The 21,810-nt window shown below is 32.6% G+C and overlaps 1 protein-coding gene across 2 annotated transcripts in view; it reads right to left on the bottom strand.

Annotated features, from left to right (window-relative positions):
• Window positions 1–879: 879 nt before the first annotated feature.
• LOC107451959 (testicular acid phosphatase homolog) overlaps window positions 880–21,810 on the bottom strand; it is a 539,537-nt gene continuing 518,606 nt past the window's right edge. Inside the window, exons 4-10 of one of the 2 annotated variants that reach the window (XM_071182019.1) lie at window positions 20,446–20,598; window positions 19,143–19,235; window positions 17,088–17,177; window positions 11,407–11,521; window positions 8,072–8,154; window positions 4,373–4,679; window positions 880–1,084 (exon numbers count right to left, since the gene is read on the bottom strand). In XM_071182019.1, the coding sequence (XP_071038120.1) occupies window positions 960–1,084; window positions 4,373–4,679; window positions 8,072–8,154; window positions 11,407–11,521; window positions 17,088–17,177; window positions 19,143–19,235; window positions 20,446–20,598 (966 nt within the window). In that variant the 3' untranslated portion in view covers window positions 880–959. Of the gene's footprint in view, window positions 1,085–4,372; window positions 4,680–8,071; window positions 8,155–11,406; window positions 11,522–12,832; window positions 12,923–17,087; window positions 17,178–19,142; window positions 19,236–20,445; window positions 20,599–21,810 lie in introns of both variants that reach the window. The other variant, XM_071182020.1, reaches the window with a different exon arrangement.

Genomic DNA, 21,810 nt, shown 5'->3' with positions numbered 1-21,810 from the left:
ACGTTCCTGCACAAACCAGCCAAGATGTATGAAGTGTGCAGATTTCCACTATTCATACCAATGTGAAAAAGATAGAACTTCTCCCGCCAAATGCTATAACTGCGAGGGGAACCATACCTCATATTTCACTGGGTGCGATGCCCACCCCAGTTGAAAAAGACCACCGGCCAAGGATACGCCTGCATCTACTGCTCATCGCTTAGTGTCACTTGTGAAGCAGTTGCAGGAGCTCCTTAAAAACCAAAAAGTTACAAGCCTACTTCAATCTCTACTTAACGAAGCCTCTCCATCTCAATAAAGACAATCTCATCCCCACTGATGACATACTCCAAGGATGAACAGAACTCTTTTAGAATTTACTTCAACTTTTTTGAACATATGATTCCCAAGCATATGTCCACCCAGAATCGACGAATCGGCAAGTGGCGCTTCGCGCCAAACACTGAACTACGCTACATATCCAGCATCCTATTGTTACGGAGGCTGTCAATTGTAACAGGTGGTACACTCAAAGTCAGAGCACTTTGCAAAAAGAACTTGAAAGACCAATGGATACTAGAAAACCAGAAACCCGTGCTTTTATGGATGAGAGCAAATATCTTAACGGGATTCTAATTAAAGCTTTAATTATGCGGGTATTGTTTCTTTCCCTTTTTTTTCTGACATATTTTCCAATTTTTGATGCATCCTGTTTGGCGGCAAAAATAAGCAAAAGTTGTAACAGCTTTAAAGTAAGATAAATTTGACTTCATAAACAATACAATGCGGCTAACTCCATTCTTTTTTTTTTTTTTAATAATTGGAATTGTCTACTACTTTTCAAATTTGGCCGTATCATTTCTCCGCTTCACTCTAGCCAAGATTTAACACAATCAAATATTTATAAGATAAATAATTTTTTATTGGCACTAGATAAATGAAATAATTTTTTTTTTTCAAATACATATCACAACATCTTCCTACACCTTTTGGTGCAATATATCATGTTTAATTATGCTAAGTCGATGATACATTTCTCTAAAACTTCTAAAAAACACTGCTATTATAATTAAAATGAAAACTCCAAATACTGCCATAATTATACCTGAAAATAGAAATGTGAATTAAATTAGAAGCACTTTATTGACGAAATTTCTATGTTATAATCCAGACACAAATATGTGATTATATCAGCGTTTCTCAACCTTTCAGTATTCGCGGCCCAGTTTCTAATCAGAATTTTCACCGCGCCCCATGCTTACAGTAAAATGTATACAACAATAATGTATATTAAGTATTTTGAATTCTGTCTTTAAATTATTTTTAACTGCCAAAACAAAAGTAAAGTAAGAGCCAGCAGCTATTGAGATTGTAAAAACTATATTTGGAGATAATTTTTCAAAACAATTACAGTCCACACCTCTTTCAAATAATACTGTTGCTCGTCAAATTGGCGATCTAGCTGAAGATGTAAAATGACAGCTTTTCTCAAAATCGCGTGTCAAATTGTGTGCAATACAGCTTGACCAAGCAACAGATATTAATATAGATGCTCTTTTAATTGCCTATATTCTATTTTGTGATAATATGTCAGTAGTAGAACTACTTTTCTGCAAATCAATCGAACTCAAAACAACAGCGCTAGCATTATTTGCTATTTTAANATAAAAACCCTTTACACTTTATTGACGACATTTCTATGTTATAATCCAGACACATTATATACAAAAGTAATTATATGATCATGGAGCAGCACTTGGAGGAGTAATTGAGTGTACGTATTCTTCGTATTGAAATCTAGGGCTTAAAGCGACTTGTTAAGGTATGAGCGCATAAAATAACTCAGAAGTCAAAATGTGTTTATTTACAATCAAAATCACTTAATGAGGTGCCCCAGGTTTGAATCCCAACACTGGCTGGTTGATACGAATTTTGCTCCCAGCTTACACTGACCACGGTGCTGACGTTAATTATCCTCGATAGTAAATGGATCATGGCTTAGATTCCCCTTGCCGTCATGCTTACTGTTTTCGTGTTTTTCCTCTCAGTGTAACACAAACGTGGGTTAGTGCTGTCAAAAACCCTTCATAAAGGCTAGTTTGCCCCAACGATTGATCCAGGATGTCCCTTTTACGTTGATTATTCGACTGGCTCAGATAATGTTTTGATATTTTTTTCTCCTCTAAATATTATTTGGTAACCACTAATGTATATATATTTATAATTTCTTTTTTGTGAAGAACTCTAAATATATAAAAGGTGGTGATTATAGAACTCCGTGAATTTATTGAAATAAATTTTCATGCCTAGAATACCAACTTCATATAAACAAAGTCGGAGAAAAGCATAAGTTATCTCTTTCAGTTTTGTCCTGGACTCTTACGCTACAATTCTGGTTTAGAGTAATAAAAATTACGCGTTTTGACTCACCAATTACATTTCTTTTTCATGGTCTGCAGTGTTCAATGCAATATTCTTTTTTCTTTTCAAAATCAAATTTTTATATGTTAAGAGAAACTGTTCTTCCCCCTTGTTCTTAATTTCTAATCAATTATAATGTGTAACATGACATTTTCCTAACTAGGGCATGCGTTTAATTTAAGTGTTTAGTTCCGAAAGTGCCTATGGTATTATCGTTTTAAAACAATTTGAAAGCTAAAATTTAAATATCTTGTCATTTTCTAACATTAAATTAGCTGCCCCTCTTGACTTCTTTATAGGACACTGTGGTCACTGCTCTTTAATTTTTAGCGTAAGAAAATTGCCTAATTTTCTTCTATTTAACGTAAGAAGAAAGGTTCTTTTTACCTATGCAAGAACATTCCATTGAATAAAAGATGTCAGCATTTCACTGATTCGAAGAGTTGTTACACTTTTATCAAATAAAATAGACGTTTTATGGCAACACGATTACCCGACTCTTTACCTCTCTCCCCCCCCCTCACATGTTGTAAAATAAGTTCACTCAGCTCCGGTCTTATAAAAAAAAAGTTCACTAACAGCAGTGAATGTACTAACCTTAAAAAAAAAAGAAAGAAAAAAAAAAAAAGACAACTAATTATTTTGGAACTATTTAATGTTTAGAATGACATGTTTAAGAATTCTGAATTTTTTAAGTGTTATGATATTTTTCATGGTGTATACATATGCTGAAAATGAATAAAAATAAGCTGAACTATATTTTCTTTAAAAAGAGCTGTCATAAACAATGGGAATAATTATCAGGGATTAAGTAATTCTTTATTTTTGAATTCAGTTTCTTTTTTATTTTGTATTGAAAAGTTCGGTGTGAAATGCGTATGAAATTTTTATAAATGCATATTCTTTTCATAATTTACTCAAAATATTGTTTTTGAAAAAAATAAATATTTTTTAAATTTTTATATTTTTTACCTTCGCATATTACATAAAGACATGCATATGAACAAGCGAAATATTAAACAAATTATTCAATGGATACAAATATTATTGCTGGTTTAAAACGACCTATAACTCTCAGAACCCTTGCCGTCCTTCCACAGAACCCTAGGGTTCTTTGGAACACTTTTGGGGAACCGCTGACCTATTCTGTTTACAAAGAGTATTGGCAATCGAAATGGGCTATAACTCTTTACCTATGGCAACACCCATCTGCTTTTACCACTAGCGTGAGGAGAGTCATAAGAGAAGGAAGTACGTCAGTTTCTCTCTTGATTTTCAAATAGATTAAAAAGTTAGGAAACTATATCGGACTGTAAACTACATTGAATATAGTTCTAAAAGAAAGCGTTGTGGAAATTTGAAAAAATATTTGTGACAATTAAATACGGAAAATATTAAAGAAGGGAAAAATATCGTAGTGCATTACTATACAACTGAAAAGAGGAGGAAAGGGTAAGGTTAAAGGCATGGAACCGCTCTTCTCCCCAGATGGCGTATTCGAGCGTTGCGATCGGGAATATCTGCAATACTTATTTATAGGCAATCGCAACGCTCGAATACGCCATCTGGGGAGAAGAGCGGTTCCATGCCTTTAACCTTACCCTTTCCTCCTCTTTTCAGTTGTATAGTAATGCACTACGATATTTTTCCTTTTCTTAATATTTCTCGTACATTATTGCTAAAAATATTTTTTTTAAATTTCCATGACGTTTTTTTTAGAACTCTGTTTAATATAGTTTTAGTTCCACACAGTTTCCTAACTTGAAAATTTTAATCTCTATTTGAAAATCAAGACAGAAACTAACGTACTTCCTTCTTCTATGACTCTCCACACGCTAATGGTGAAATTATTGCCATAGGTAGAGAGTTCTGCTCTACGCCACCTGTAGCCCATTTCGATCACTAATGGTTATAAAATTGTATTTTTTATAGAATGAAAATTAATCGAAATATAAAGTGACAAGTGAATTACCAAATGGGAAATTTGTTTGTTGATATTCAGGAATCTTGCATTCTTCTTGGAAGTTGAGTGGTATCAAATATCGAGTGTATTTCATAAAGTATTCTAAAGGGCAGAATTCTTCGCAGTCACCCAACAGTAACACATGAGGTTCTTCTATCTCTTTTTCAGGTTCAGTTGAATTCAAGTAGAGTATTCGAACGAAGTTGGAGTTGGTGGTTCCACTGTACAACTCAAATATTAGCGTCGCACAATAGGGTGGCTTCGTTGAGAGATTTAAGCTTAACGCTTTGGAAATTATATTTAGATTAACGTTATGCTGTTGAAATAAGAAAGAAAAGACAAGAAGAGAGTATATGTTAAATAGGTTTCACATTTCATTAAGATATTCAATAATTTGAAGCATTCAAAGTATAAAATATTTTAAAACAAGTAAAAGCTGTTAGAAGCAAATTATTAAAATTTTATCGAAGTACAGTACCTGGCCAAATTATTCGAAGCACTGTAAGTTTCTATGTAAAATCTTAATTATCAGGTGATGCTATACAACAATTATTGCTTTTCCTCGCCTGAACCAGTTTACGCTTGTTTAATGTTCGTGTATTAATTGGTAAACATCGTAATGCCATACGTTGAAAATAAATACGAATAGGAAGTATGTAAAAAATATCTTGAATAAAAACCCTTTACATATATCTTTAAATATAAAAGTATTGTATATAAACTCGTGCAAAACTAATATTAAAATACGATGGTTGTAAATTAAATAGTGGCAACTTAACCTTTAAACTCACAGAAGGACGGGCATGCGCAAATTAGATATGGGAGCTGTGAGGTGGGGCTGCTGTCGATGTGTAGAGTGCAAAAAAAAGTCGATTAGCTTAGAAGGGTAGTTGTTGTGTGGCGTTAAAGTGAGGAGTTTCGTTTCCATCGCTCTAAAGCATGTTGTCAAAAGGCTTAATGACGAAAAAAGAAGAGATGCTTGAACCCATCGTGCTACTGTCCTATAGGGTAAAGCATTTGCGCCACAGGCTTCCACTAATCCACGATAGCATTCTGTTGCATTTTTGCCACGGACAACCTCGATTTTAAGCCACGACCGCTGATCACTTTTTGAAAACATGCGTTAGAGCGATGGAAACGAAACTCCTCACTTTAACGCCACGCAACAACTACCCTTCTAAGCAAATCGACTGTTTTTTGCACTCTACACATCGACAACAGCGCCACCTCACCGCACCCATACCCTATTTACGCATGCGCGCCCTTTTGTGAGTTTCAAGGTTAAGTTACCACTATTTAATTTACAACCCTCGTATTACAGTGAGTCTAATAACTTCGTCTAATTATTATAGTCTACAAATATAATACCTGATATAATAAATATTCTATATGTATATAGTATATCATCTAATTTATCCAAATGTCGAATTTATATTATATAGCGTAGAAAATCCTCAGCGGCCATGTATGATTTATGCGGCATGTAAAAGATCCCGGGAGTGCCTTATTGGCTCTTGGCATTCCCGGCAAAATTAAATTCCTAGTGCACTTTAGCATCCAAATACAGTCTCGGTGATGCCATCTAGTGTGGCAGAAACTAGACGTCCAAATTAACATGACCAACGGTATCTCACCCATTGTGGTGGTCCTGAAAGAGTGGATACCACCTCTGGAGAACGCACTAGGTCTGCTCATCGGGAAAAACTGATTGTGCAGCTCATTGGAAATAATAATAAGAAAAATATTATACAGCGTCTAATTTAACCAATTGATACACGAACATAAACAAGTACAAACCGGTTTCAGTGGCACAAAACAATAAAGCTGTGTAGTATCACCTGATCATTAATATTTTACATAAAATCTTATAGTTTGTCTAATAATTTGGCTAGGAAATGAAAGTAATTTTTAGATTAAGGTATTAGAAATTTTTTGAAATAAAGGAACTTTCAAAATAAATTATAATTAAAGAAGGTAAAAGACAAATTTAAAATTCTCAAATAAATATATTTCAGTAGTTTAATGAATTTATATTTTAACGGCTTGCCTTACCAAGTTTTTTGAAAAACAATTAAATCATTAATAAATACAAGGAACTAAAACAAAACATAATACACATGTTTTAAGTTGAAATTTTAATTTTTTTAAAGTGTAAAAATCATTTAATTTACCATCAGTTTACCATCCCGAGTTTTCTCGGCAGAATGAAAAAAGTTAAATATTAGTCTTTGTATGATAGTTTTTGAAACAAGGATGATATTTTCCGAACGTCAGTGAAGTGATGCGCCATTTTTTTCACTCTTTTTCTATGTAAATTCAGCAACCATCATGTATACAATCGCACAAAATGCATGCACAGTCACACAATCTAACAGCAAAGCTCCCAACAAAACTTGGCAAACTTCCAATCACGGCACCTTATTATTATATTTCTACCGGTCGAGAAAAAACGTGATAAAAGAAAAAGTACTAACGAATTTTGCTGCGCCCGAGTTTTCTAGAGATAATAAATATTTGCAATATACATATACCCGAGTTAACTCGGCATGATCCGGGATCCGGTAAAACTACTGGATTAAAACTAAGTAGCTCTATTCAGTGAGCGGGTGGGTGACCACTTTGATTAGTCTGCGTAGAGACAAAATGTGCCCGAAACCTCCTACTGTTTGACCGACAGACATTTTGAGAACGAAAAAAGCGATTGAGTCGTCCATTTTGTTTGTTTACAAGTTACCTGCCAATTATTCTTGAAAGACGGAGGGTGATTTACGGGTAAGATTTGTCGATAAAATCAGCAATTTATCTACCGATTTTGGAAGACGTTCGAGATGAACCCCCGTCTTACCTGGAAATATTTCCCGTAATTATTCCCGTTGAACATTAGAAGCCGTAAACCCGAAATTTGAACGGCTGCTCAACGACGGTTACAAAATAAAATAAAATCTAATTTAAGGCGAATTAAGCAAATTAATCTTTCTTAAAGTTGATTACACTATACTGTGATCGAAAAACATGTTCAATTTTGACCCTATTATGGTTTTTGACCTTATTATGGATTCGTATTTTTTTTCTCGTCTGTCGTGTATAACTCATACTAAATATCAATTCTTGTCCATGGGGTGACATTTATTTGAATACAAGTATAAATTTTTTAAATATTCTAAATAATCATACTTGTGTCAATATGCTATCACTCATACTAAATATCCGTATTTAACAATGGGTGTTACTCATAGTAAATGTCCATACTTATCTATGGTGTGTCACTAATACTAAATGTACATACCTTGCACATGGGGTGTTAAACTAAATAATTTATATTTAACATTGGGTATTACTCCTATTAAATGTCCATGGTGTGACTTATACTAATGGTCACACTTGTCTAATGGGTGTTACTCATTGTTGAGATTAGGGGGTATTGGGCTCATTTCGAACACTTCTCTAATCGTCAGGTTTACCCTTAAGTCAACCCTTCCAAGACCTCCCTTATGAAAATCAAACGGAAAAAAGAAGATCTTTATATTTAATTCATCGCTATGTTTTAGAGGGGAATCAGAAATTACATAGCTTAGGTGCGAAACTTTAGTTAATTCATTATTTAATTTTTGCATCATTGAGTTAAAATACAACTAATCATAAAAGGAATCTTAACGCATAATGTTAAAGATATTGAACAAAATAATAAATAAACATCTCTCAACTTACCGCAGAAAATGCATGAAACTTGAAACGAGATATTCCATGAATTTTGTCGTGCATGTTTTCAATGATATATTTTAAGAAAGGACCTTTAAATAACAAAATTTCAAATTTATTCTATGAAACTATTTTAGTCTTCCTCAACTATTGTATATATATATATATATATATATATATATATATATATATAATAGTTGAGGAAGACTAAAATAGTTTCATAGAATAAATTTGAAATTTTGTTATTTAAAGGTCCTTTCTTAAAATATATCATTGAAAACATGCACGACAAAATTCATGGAATATCTCGTTTCAAGTTTCATGCATTTTCTGCGGTAAGTTGAGAGATGTTTATTTATTATTTTGTTTAATATCTTTAACATTATTCATTAAGATTCACTTTATGATTAGTTGTATTTTAACTCAATGATGCAAAAATTTAATAATGAATTAACTAAAGTTTCGCACTTAAGCTATGTAATTTCTGATTCCCCTAAAACATGACGATGAATTAAATATAAAGATCTTCTTTTTTCCGTTTGATTTTAATAAGGGAGGTCTTGGAAGGGNTCTCATGGTTGATGAGTATCTGGAAAGCGAGGATATTCAACGAATGGATTGGCCAGCCAAATCCCCTGACCTGAATCCTATTGAACATGCTTGGGATGCTCTTGGAAGAGCTATTGCGATGCACCAACCTCCCCCAGAACCATTCTGGAGTTAAAAATTGCTCTGGTGGAAGAATGGGAGGGTCTTCCACAAGTCCTCCTTACCTCCCTTATTAACAGCATGCATACTCGTTGTGCATGCTATCTGTCTGCCAGGGGTGACCATACATCCTACTAGAGGCAACACACACTGTACAAGCCTCACTTTTATTGTCATCTTTTATCCTTAAGTTCAGACTACATTGGATTTATAGGCAATAGGTCTTGCCAGTGAATGGCACTTTCATTTTTGCTTCGTATACTTTATTATCATGGAATAAGCTATATCCATACCGAATTTCATTTATTTATATTTTAGTATTTTTTGAGATATTTGGGAAAATGTCTTCCATCTCTTAATTTTGTCCACCAGTGTAGTTCTCACTCTTTTAGCTGCAATATTTTGCACAGCATAGTTCACTTACGATTAGATGCAATATAATTACACATCTTAGGCAAATGCTACTTCTAATGCTTTTGTTTGCTCTAAATTTATGTCTTAGTTGTTATGCAATAACTACTCATAATATACGTTTTTCGACACAAATACGAAAGCAAACACGTGTTTGCTAAAACACGTTTTAGCAAATACGAAATTAGGAATGGAAAATTAATAGGTATGAAAAGAACAAAAACTCTATTGAAATTTAACGAATCAATTCTGAGGAAAATGAAACAGAAAACATCAAAACCTGTTTGATTGACAAGAGAAACATAGAAGAATTTAAAGGCGATCATTCGAACAATAAATTTCCCAAACTAACAAAAAAACTAGTTTTAGTATTCACCTCAGTATGCATATTATAAGTCACAAATTTTGCCCAATATAGTTTACTTGTACTTATTTGCAATATAATTACGGATCTCACTCAAATGTCCCTTCTAATGCTTTTCTCTGCACTCTATTTATGTTTTATTATATAAGGTGTTCTAAAATAACTGCTCTTACTATACGTTCTTAGAACTGCTTTGGCGAACACGAAATTATAGATCAAAAATCAGTATTAAGGTGCGAAAAAAATAAAAAGGCTATCGAAATTTAACGAATCATTACTGATGAAGCTTCTTGATTGACAGAAGAAACCTAAATTAGTGTATAGGCTATTACTCGAAGCACTTCAAAGTATCGCTAAACAATAAAACTAGTTTTGGTGATCCCCCCTCACTCCGCAGATTACGAGTCACAAAATAACATTTGAGCCAGTACGGGGGGGGGGAATAGAGACGCTCCCTTATGAATCCTTACTGAGGAAAACGGAATAGAAAACATTGAAACTTGTCTGATTGCAGAAGAAATTATTTGGAAAATCGATAATTAAAAACACCTGCAGTTTTTATCTGGGAACGAAACATGTTGCGGTGTTTTCAATGCTGCCTTCCTTTGTAGTCATTGTTTTAGAATTAGATAGATTGTTCTGATAAAATTCCTCCTTGCTTACTTAATTAATCATTTGTGGGTCTTAATGCGCAGTTTCGGCATAAATTCTGTTGTCATTTCTAATGATACTTAGAAAAACCGAGCTCTCTAGTCATTGGTCTTTTGCAAACTAAGCAAAAAGATGCGACTTTCATTTGACAAAAGAGCACCGCAAGGGTGAAAAAGTACGTCTTAGCTCAGAACTCTACGGATAAATGACAGCACCACTCATTCGTGAGGCCACTTCCTCAATTTTAACAAAGATCTGAAGAGGAAGGAAATTTTCTCCAGTTCCCTGTACCCATAATACTGCTCAGCGATCGACCACAAGAGATTTTACATGCACTCGGTGGATCTTAGTGGAGTCGAAGATCGAACACCTGCCTTTCCGGTCTCGAGTCCGATTCTCTAGTTGCGCGATAATATGTAATATAATTGTTATTCTGACAAGCTACTGAGAATAATAGATGAGAAACTTATTTTAACACGTTCACGCCGGGTGTTGCGCCAGAAAGCGGGACGGAAAAGAGAAAAAACTGGTAGAAGAACTATTTCAATATTAGATAATATTCGGGAGGAGTTAATCTATTCTCAACAATAACAATTCACTGTAAGAAAATTTATCACGGCGAAGAAGCCATTCAATATAAAAATTGCATCCGTTAAAAACAATTGGTAGTTATGTATTTTTATTATTCCCGGAAAAAAACCAAAAAATGAAATTTATTTTTACCAGTTTTTACTCCGGTGCGCTGCCAAGATGAGAAAATCTAGCGTGACCCACCGATGGGTCATCCCGGCGTGAACGTGTTAAACTAATTACTTGTTGAAGGGGTGAAAAATCAACTATCGGTATTGATGTAAAAAGTACCTTTAAGAAAAATGTGATAAGATGCTTGTACTTAAAGTAAGTGGATAATTGGTGACTTAGTTAAAACTTTCGTTCATAAAAATTTGATAATATAAAATAGGGTAATGAAAAAATTTTACTGTGAAAATTTTTTTAAAAATTCAATATTCGATTTACCAGTCTTTATAATTTTGAAAACAAAGACAAGACCCTATAATAGGAGACGTAAAGGGTTAAAAATGTATTTCTATTCTAGTATTCTCAAACATGTTTACCATATAGTTTAATTGTTTTTTGTACTGTTTTATACAAAACATGTTATAAGGATGAAAAAATAATAAACTGTTATGAGTCCTATTTGTTGTACTACCTGCTCTAAGACGTAGAGCGATGCCTGTATGCCATGAGTGTGCTAGTTCTAGAATTTCCTCCAACTTTGACCAGTATGCATCTGCCCATTCAGGAATCATGTGATTATGTTTTTTCTTTAAATAAAAAAACAATAATTAAACATTTTTACATGAAATATTTTCAGAAGGAACAGCACCATGCAAGTTTAAAAAATAAATTAATTAATAGATCATAGTAAATAAATGAATATTGCTTCCTATATTTTTACTAAATCGACCTTACACTGAGCAAACAAAAAAAACGTACCTGAATAACTTTTGATTTAACGAACGGATCTTCACAATATACGACTCCATCTTAATTTGTTAAGGGAGTGACGTTTTATACGCTAATTAATAAAGGCAGGCGGATATTTTAAGTTACCAAATCAGACAGAAAACCCTATTTTATCATGCCTTAACATGCCTTTTTTTCCGACGGAATTGGCTTTCGTTCTCTCTAAATGTAGGAGGTAAAAATTGGGGAAAATGACTTTTTCAAAATTCGATTTCTCAGAAACTATTCAACCGATTTCGCTCGAATTTTATATTTTGCCATGCAAAATTACATTTTTTAAAATGGTGCAAAAATATTGTATACCTAACAATTCAAAATTTTTACGACTTTTATTAAATAAAAGAATAAAAAAATAATAAATATTAACTAAACGTCATTTTTTGCATGGAATTATAGTTGGATAAATAAATTTTATAATTATGTGCAAAAAATGTTCCTTTTGCTTCAAAATTTATCAATATTTGACAAAATAGGTAAAAAATAAAATTAATATCAAGGGGTCTAAACTCTCCTGACCAAACTATTGGGATCATATTTTTCCAGATTGTCATTACACCCTATATTTTTGGAGCAAGAAATCTGAATTCATTGGGGAAAAAAGTTATGTTTATTCAAAGAAAGTACATTTTTTTTGTCTGATTTCATAATTTAAATTATTTTCTGCATACTAATTGATTAGCATATTTGACGTTACCCCCTCGAAACATTAAGATTGGCTCCTACAACGCGAAGATCTGATCATTAGATCAAAAGTTATTCAGGGTGGTCCGTTCATGTTTTTGTGCACTGTACATGCAAAGAGATATTCCTAAATACATACACTTTATTTTCTGTGCACGCTCTAATGACGTTGTTTTGAAGCAACAGCCAGTATAATACCCTGTTTTGCCAGTATAATATCGCAATCAGTATAATATACTGAACTCACGAAATGAGCTCCCGATGTAATTGAATGCAACCTCACTCAGAGCTCAACTCGTGATTGCTGGACTCTAGTTATAAGCTAGTTTCTGTGTTTTCTCTGAAAATTTTCTTGCCTAGTTGATTATTCACTTAAAAATTCGATAAAATATATAATGTGAACGTTTAAAAAAGAGCATTTTAATTACTTCAATGAATAATGTGTCATATAATGAAACCGCCATCCTCCAGCTATTAATTTCATCACCTGCATGATATGAATAAAACTCGAACATTTCCTAAAAAAGATTTAAAAAAAACTATTATATACCAAGCAGAAAATGCATTTAAATAATCTTTACATATAAAAGTTTAATGGCAAAAAGTACGAACATAAGAAGTCAGCCTCTCGAAAATTCCTATTAAAACAAATATGTTAAAATTGAATATGCAATTAAATTGAATAAAACATATTAAATAAGGGTAAAATATGCCCAATAAAGTTATAGTTCATTCACTTTTAAACTAAGAAAAGCTTTCTAGCTGATGCGTATTTGTGGTATAATGGTTGGGCGATCCGTTTTTTACCAGAATGTCTCGAGGTTCAAATCTCAGCGGGGACGATTGAGCTTCAACTCTAAGTTGTTTTTTTCTAAAATGGTTGATTATATTTAATATGTATTTATTCAATTTATTAATTGTTGTTTTTAAAAAAAATAATTTTTAAAAACAAAAAAACAAAAATAATAACCCACATATTAATAAATGATCTAACTTAAAATAATAGTCTAAACCACATAATTTAATTAAAAAACAAAAGAAATTAGATATCTATTAATTTTTTTGATCCTGAAAATTTTAATTCTTCAAAGGAATTAATTTAAAATAAAAAGTAATAATTTATAAATTGAATAAAGCATATTAAATGGTGGATTAGTTAGTTAATTATTTTGTTTTATTTTACATCCGTCGTTGAACAGCTGACCCAATTTTTGGGTTTACGACTACTAATGTTCAACTCTGTTGCCTTGGAATTTTGAACCAATCCAGAAGACAAGGAAACTTCTAGATCAGTACCCCCAGAGGTATGGATTTGTTACTGGAATGTGGAAGACTTTGTGACTCAACAGATTTAACGTGCATCAGTCACCATTTACTACACGGGGAGTCCTCGAACGACGGGAGTTGAACCCACGAACTGTTGGGCATGGGCCCAGTGCCCTACTAGCCAGGCTATCCCAGCCCTTTTGTCAGTTAGTTAGTAATAATTAAAAATGAAGTTCAATTATCTCTGATATTTGCAACCCGGATTTATCTGGTAGCTTGACCTTTTCACCACGAATGCACAACAACAGGAAAGTTTTTGTTAGTTTAAAAGTAAATGAACTGAAATTTTAATGGGTCATATGTTATCCTAGGGACATATCTGACGGCTAATTTTTACCCTAGTCAAGATTTTTATACATGTTCTTTATATTAAGTTTATTTTGCTTCAATAGGAATTTGAGATGCGTTTTCAGTTTCCTGGATAAAGATTTTTTTTTTAACATACTAAAATTAACAACTTTGATTTAACTTGCCAAGTTATTAACTTCTAGAGATCTCAGTGGATAAGGGTACAAATTGACAAGCTCAGCATTTTAGAGGAAGGGTAGAAGGTTTAAAGTGTATTTGACAGCATAGCTGTTGATTATAATAAAGAGAAGTTAATGATATTCAGAAGGAAATATTATTAAATAATCTGCGCAGATTCAGCAAAGAATCTTGTACTTCTGCTTCGAACTTAAATAAATCTTTACAAAAATAGTTTTATAAACTGCAATATTAAGGAGTCGTGGTAACGCAGAGGATAGAGCGTTCGCCTCCCGATGAGATGAACCGGGTTCGAATCCCAGCGATGACTGGCCGATACGAATTGCGCCTGATCTGACCACAGTGCTGACGTAAAATATCCTCAGTGGTTACAGTCCCCTTGCAGTCCGGCTGACCGTGGGAAGACTTCATGATTTTCCTCTCCATGTAACGTAAATGCGGTTCAGTTCCCTCAGAAAAATCCTCCATGAAGGCAAATTTCCCCCAATATGTGATTCAGGAGTTGTCTTCTTTGTCCTTTGTCTTCTAGATTGGGTTCAAAATTAGAAGGCTACAGAGTTGAACATTAGTAGTCGTAAACCCAAAAAATTGAGTCGGCTGTTGAACGGTGGTTATAAAATATAATATAAAATAAAATAGTATTAAGAAACAGATTGAAATGTTTTCAAACGATTTAGAAAATTCAGCAAACAATTTTATAACTTCATTTTCAACGGGAGTAAGTTTTGAACAAATAGTTTTAATGGTTGAAAATGTTCTTTAAAACTTTTTACTAAGTTCATTATTTGTTAGTTTTTATTTATTTATTTGAATCTACGAAAAAAAATTCATCAGTATGTAGTTTTAAAAAAAAAACGTTTTAAGTATTAACTCGAAAACCATGCACCTCAGCATTGGGGTTTATGAAAACAAATGCCCTCATAGATCAAGTGAGAGAAATGAAAATACATGCCGATTAAAAAATTCCATTTTAACTTGATTTTACCTCTATGAGACTTCTAAATCATCGTATAAGTTAAAAATGTCAGTAGTATTCATATTTCTCGAGGGAAAAAAATACAGTGAAACCTGTTTTTGTGCGGTCCTTTTTTATGCGATTTTGTTTTTGTGCGATTGGTTTTGTGCGATTTTATTTTTGTGCGATTTTTTTTGTGCAATTTATTTTTATGCGGTATATGAATCTTAGCGGCGTTAGCACCAGTTTAATGTTTCCTATCAATGTGCATATACATGTTGTGGACGAACTCTAATTGCGTGGTCTCCTTGACAACCATGTATCTGGACTTCGCGATGCTCTGTTTATTTATTTTCATTAGTTCATTTATTTTCAACTCCATTTTCTCTTCTGTTTAAAATTTATTCTACGATAAACAAGTTGAAGTAAGTCAGTAAAAAATCGGCTGATGTGTTAAAATACTTTGTATTTTAAAATTAAACCATAATTTTTATTTTGTAAATTCTCGTCTGCGAGTATCTCAAATACTATACGCTTCGTATTCAGAGTTTTATACACGATTCATGTGATTAAGGATTCATTTTATAGTGAGATTAAAGGTAAATAAATTAATTACTATTGTTTCTATTTATATGTAGTTTTNCCATGCAAGTTTAAAAAATAAATTAATTAATAGATCATAGTAAATAAATGAATATTGCTTCCTATATTTTTACTAAATCGACCTTACACTGAGCAAACAAAAAAAACGTACCTGAATAACTTTTGATTTAACGAACGGATCTTCACAATATACGACTCCATCTTAATTTGTTAAGGGAGTGACGTTATATACGCTAATTAATAAAGGCAGGCGGATATTTTAAGTTACCAAATCAGACAGAAAACCCTATTTTATCATGCCTTAACATGCCTTTTTTTCCGACGGAATTGGCTTTCGTTCTCTCTAAATGTAGGAGGTAAAAATTGGGGAAAATGACTTTTTCAAAATTCGATTTCTCAGGAGCTGTTCAACCGATTTCGCTCAAATTTTATATTTTGCCATGCAAAATTACATTTTTTTAAAATGGTGCCAAAATATTGTATATCTAACAATTCAAAATTTTTACGACTTGTACTAAATAAAATAATAAAAAAAATAATAAATATTTACTAAACGTTATTTTTTGCATTGAATTATAGTTGGATAAATAAATTTTATAATTATGTGCAAAAAAATTTCCTTTTGCTTCGAAATGTATCAATATGTGACAAAATGGGTTAAAAATAAAATTAATGTCAAGGGGTCTAAACTCTCCTGACCTAACTATTGGGATCATATTTTTCCAGATTATCATTACACCCTATATTTTTGGAGCAAGAAATCCGAATCCGTTGGGGAAAAAAGCTTTGTTTATTCAAAGAAAGTACGTTTTTTTTTGTCTGATTTCGTAATTTAAATTATTTTCTGCACTAATTGATTAGCATATTTGACGTTACCCCCTCGAACCATTAAGATCGGCTCCTACAACGTGAAGATCCGATCATTAGATCAAAAGTTATTCAGGGTGGTCCGTTCATGTTTTTGTGCACTGTACATGCAAAGAGATATTCCTAAATACATACACTTTATTTTCTGTGCACGCTCTAATGACCTTGTTTTGAAGCAATAGGCAGTATAATACCCTGTTTTGCCAGTATAATATCCCATCCAGTATAATATACTGTTTGAAACTCGCGAAATGAGCTCCCGATGTGATTGAATGCACTCAGAGCTCAACTCGTGATTGCTGGACAGTAGATATAAACTAGTTCTTGCGTTTTCTATAAACATTATCTTGCCTAGTTGATCATTCACTTACATTCATTTTAAATTTAATGAAAAATTCGATAAAATATCTGATCTAAACGTTTGAAAAAAAAAACACTTTAATTACTTCGATGAATAATGTGTCATATAATGAAACAGCCGTCCTCCAGCTATTAATTTCATCACCTGCATGATATGAATAAAACTCGAACATTTCCTGAAAAAGAGAAACAAAAACTATTATATATCAAACAGGAAATGCATTCAAACAATATTTACATTTAAAAACTCAATGGTAGAAAATACGAACAAAAGACGTAAGCATCTCGAAAATTCCTATTAAAACAAATATAAGTTTGAATTAAATATGCAATTAAATTGAATAATATATATAAATAACGTATGGACGATTGAGTTTCATCTCTAAGTTTTTTCTTCTAAAATTGTTAATTACTATTTAATATGCATTATTCAATTTATAAATTGTTATTCTTTTTTTAATTTAAACTATTTTTTTAAAAAAATAATTCTTAAAAACAAAAAAACATGTAACCCACATATTAATAAATAATCTAATCTTAAATAATAATCTAAACCGCTAAATTTTAATTAAAAAATAAAAGAAATTAGATAGCTATAATTTTTTTTGTTTTTAAAAATTTAAATTTTCAAAAGAATTAATTTAAAATAAAAAAATTATAATTCATAAATTGAATAAAACATATTATATAGTAGAGTAGTTAGTTAATAATAGTTAGAGATAAAATTCTATTATTCCAGCTGGTATTTGCATCCAGGATCTATCTTGTAGAAGATGGAAACTACTTCGAACAACTGAAAAGTTTTTGTTAGTTTAAGTGAACTGAAACTTTAACTACGTATATTTTACCCTAGAGGCAGATCTGACGGCTAATTGGTAGCCTAACCAAGGTTTTCATGCATGCCCTTTTATAACGTTTGATGGGAATTTGAGATGCGTACTTGCCTAATAAGTAGCATTTTAGTTTCCTGCGTAAGAATATATTTTTTTGAAACTATCTTAAATTAACAACTTTGATTTAACTTGCCAAGTTATTAACTTCTAGAGATCTCAGTGGACAAAGGTACAAAATTACAAAGTCAGCGTTTTAGAGGTTTAAAGTGTATTTGGCAACTAGCTGTTTATTATAATAAAGAGAAGTTAATAACATTCAGAAGGAAATGTTAAATAATCTGCTTGGATTCAGCAAAGAATCTTGTAATTCTGCTTCAAACCTAAATAAATCTTTAACGCATTAGTTTTATAAACTGTAATATACTAGTATTAAAGAGTCGTAGGGACGTAGAGGATAGAGCGTTCGCCTCCGGATGAGATGAACCGGGTTCGAATCCCAGTGGTGGCTGGTCGATATGAATTCCACCAGGCTGGACCAAAGTGCTGACGTAAAATATCCTCTGTGGTAGATGGATCTTGGGTTACAGTCCCCTTGCCGTCAGGCTAACCATGGGAGGTTTTCGTGATTTTCCTCTCCATGTCACGTAAATGCGGTTTAGTTTCATCAAAAGTCCTCCATGAAGGCAAATTTCCCCTAATATGTGATCAAGGAGTTGTCTTCTTTGTCCTTTGTCTTCTGGATTGGGTTCAAAATTATAAGGCTTCGGAGTTGAGCATTGGTAGTCGTAAACCCAAGAAATTGGGTCGGCTGTTTAACGACGGTTAGAAAATATAATATAAAATAAAATAGTATTAAGAAACAGATTGAAATGTTTTCAAACAATTTAGAAAAATTCAGCAAAGAATTTTATAACTTTATTTTCAACGGGAGTAAGTTTTGAACAAATAGGTTGAAAATGTTCTTTAAAACTTTTTACTAAGTTTCATTATTTGTCAGTTTTTACTTATTTATTTGAATCTACGAAAAATAATTTATCAGTATGTAGTTTTAAAAAAAAAACGTGTTTAAAGTATTAACTCGAAAACCATGCACCTTAGCATTGGGGTTTATGAAAACTAATGCCCTCATAGATCAAGTGAGAGAAATGAAAATACATGCTGATTAAAAAATTCCATTTTAACTTGATTTTACCTCTATGAGACTTCTAAATCATCGTATAAGTTAAAAATGTCAGTAGTATTCATATTTCTCGAGGAAAAAAAATATAAGACAAAATTCAATGAACAAGTAAAAAAATTAATACATACTCTAAACTTTCCAGAAAGTTTATCCATTTTTTCATCAACAGCCTTCTTTTTCTCATTCCGTAATCTGGGACAATCAACATCTGTCCCTAAAATCTTGAGAAGTTGAAATAATAACAAATAAGTTTTGTAATAATAATAATAATAATAAAACGACTTTTAGAAAGTAACTTTTTGCAGGTTAGAAGGCAGCTAATAACAACTAACTCTTTCCTTCCCCTTTGTTCCGTGTCTGTACTTTTTTCGTTTTTATTTTTATTATGTTGAATTTTTTTTTATTGGATCTTCTTTTTCCTACTATTTTATTGCTGCTAAAGTGTGAAATAATTATAATTTTAATAAATTTAATCAGCTAATATGCCGTTAAAATGCTAAGAAATTTATTCATTTCCCAAATTATCAAGGCATTCTGCAAACTTTGTAAATATTCGGCACATAATACTATTTATTTATTTTTCTCTATCTAAATATCAAGTGGTCCCGCAGTGGACTGATCGTTAAGACACACTGACTGCGGTCAGTGTGCGGGTGGGGGACCACTTGGATCAGTCTGCGTAGGGACCGAGGGTGTGCGGCATCCTCGTTAAACTGTGCTACCGTAAGGTGCTCGACTTCGCGCGCATGTCGTCGGGCTACCAAAGCGGGGGTGCCATCCCCTCCGCACAGGATCAAAATTGTGATGGCATGTCTTCGGATCATCCTCCGGGATGTTTCCCAGACCGTCGCCAATAGCCCATTGTGCAGCTGTAGTGCGACGTAAATTAACAACAACAGCAAAATATCAAGTGACTATAATCAAAAAAATCAATATGCTGAATGATGGAATCAATTATCAATCGTTTTAAAAATTATAATACAAAAAATTCAAAAGATTAAAATATTACTATTAAGTAAAATTAATATAACGTCATTCATTTATTTTACATTAATCTAAAGAATCAAGCCAATAAATACAATCAAAAAATGAACAAATTAGTTGATAGAATTAATGCTTTCTGATATCGCTGTGATTAAGGAAATTAATATAATGTCATTTATTAATTTTACATTAATCTAAAGAGTCAAGTCAATAAGTTCAATCAAACAATCAACAAATTAGTTGATAGAATTAATGCTTTCTCATATTGCAACGATTACGAAAATGTCATTTATTTATTTTACATTTATCCAAAGAATCATGTCAATAAGTTCAATCAAACAATCAACAAATTAGCTGACAGAATTAATGATGTCTGATATCGTTCGACGATGGTTCCTTTTAGAAGTACTGTGAAGTCCATGTGAAGTTAAATTTCCAGATTCTTACCTCATCATAAGCAGATGCCATATAAAATATGGGTATTTGTGCATCATTTGCTTGTTCTTGAAACTCAACGGCTTCATTGAATGGGTAAAATGTTTGAAGATTTGAAATAGCGCTTTGAATGCACCGAGATTTGTGAGTGCTAAGTACATTGATCTGAAATGATAGAACATACTTTTATGCATTGTTTGAACGAAGAAAAATATTAAAGATACATCATAAAATTTTAACACGTTCACGCCGGGGTGACCCACCAGTGGGTCACGCAAGATTTTCTCATCTTGTCAGCTCACCGGAGTAAAAACTGGTAACAATAAATTTCATTTTTTAGTTTTTTCCGGGAATAATAAAAATCTATAACTACCAATTGTTTTTAACGGATGCAAATTTTTATATTGAATTGCTTCTAAGCCGTAATAAATTTCACCACAATGTAGCAAAATTTCAAAATGTTTTTAAACACAATGTATATATGTCATGATGTATGGGATAGGGGCCGCTGCGCGGCCCAGGTGCCCAGTTCTTTTTAAATAAAGCGAAGCGAAGCCGTAATAAATTTCCTTACAGTGAATTGTTATTGTTGAGAATAGATTAACTCCTCCCGAATATTATCTAATATTGAAATAGTTCTTCTACCAGTATTTTCTCTTTTCCCGGCGTGAACGCGTTAAGGAACATGTTTCAGATAAAAATAGTTATATCATAGTAACGCATAGTAGAATTTTATGTAGTAGAAAACGGGGACCATGGAAGAAGGTACAGGGGGGGGTGGCTTAGCCCCCTCGTATTTTAAAAATGAAAGGACACAATCCCATCTAAGACAAAAATGTTTCAATCAAAATGTGGTTAATAAAATTTAAAATTTAAAATTCGATAATTTGTTCTAAAAAAAGTCTTTTTTTTTTTAACAATCTTTAACATTTCCTTGGTGAGAATTGCCCCCAAACAATCCCTTACTCATCATCCGCAGAGGCACTAGACTCCGTTTTTTCCTGCATAAATTTATTTAACCTTTTCCCTACTGCGCATGATAGTACGTGTTATTCTGGACCATCAATTGTAATAGCCGTAATCGATGGGTTAAAGCATCTATTTCTTTGGAAGAAGCACAAAGCAAAAAAATAGTGCGTGGAGTCCCTCCGCGCGGAAGAAGTTAAACTTCGCAAGCTGCGACGTTAATTGTATAAGAATCAGCTGTCGTAGAAGGATCACTAGTTCTATTCAACGACTCTTCTTCCTGCTCCGCTCGCTTCCGTGCTCTGTAATAACGGTAATATTGTGCATTTTTCCCTCGTGAACCAGTGGAAGTGCTTGTGGTTGCCTCATCGTCTCGCCATGGAAAATGTATTTGTATTGGGAATGAAGGAA

This window comes from Parasteatoda tepidariorum, chromosome 6 (genome assembly GCF_043381705.1).
Source record: "Parasteatoda tepidariorum isolate YZ-2023 chromosome 6, CAS_Ptep_4.0, whole genome shotgun sequence".
Classification (NCBI taxonomy): domain Eukaryota; kingdom Metazoa; phylum Arthropoda; class Arachnida; order Araneae; family Theridiidae; genus Parasteatoda; species Parasteatoda tepidariorum.
Note: the sequence above shows the minus strand (reverse complement) of the source record. Positions and strands in the feature narration are given on the sequence as shown.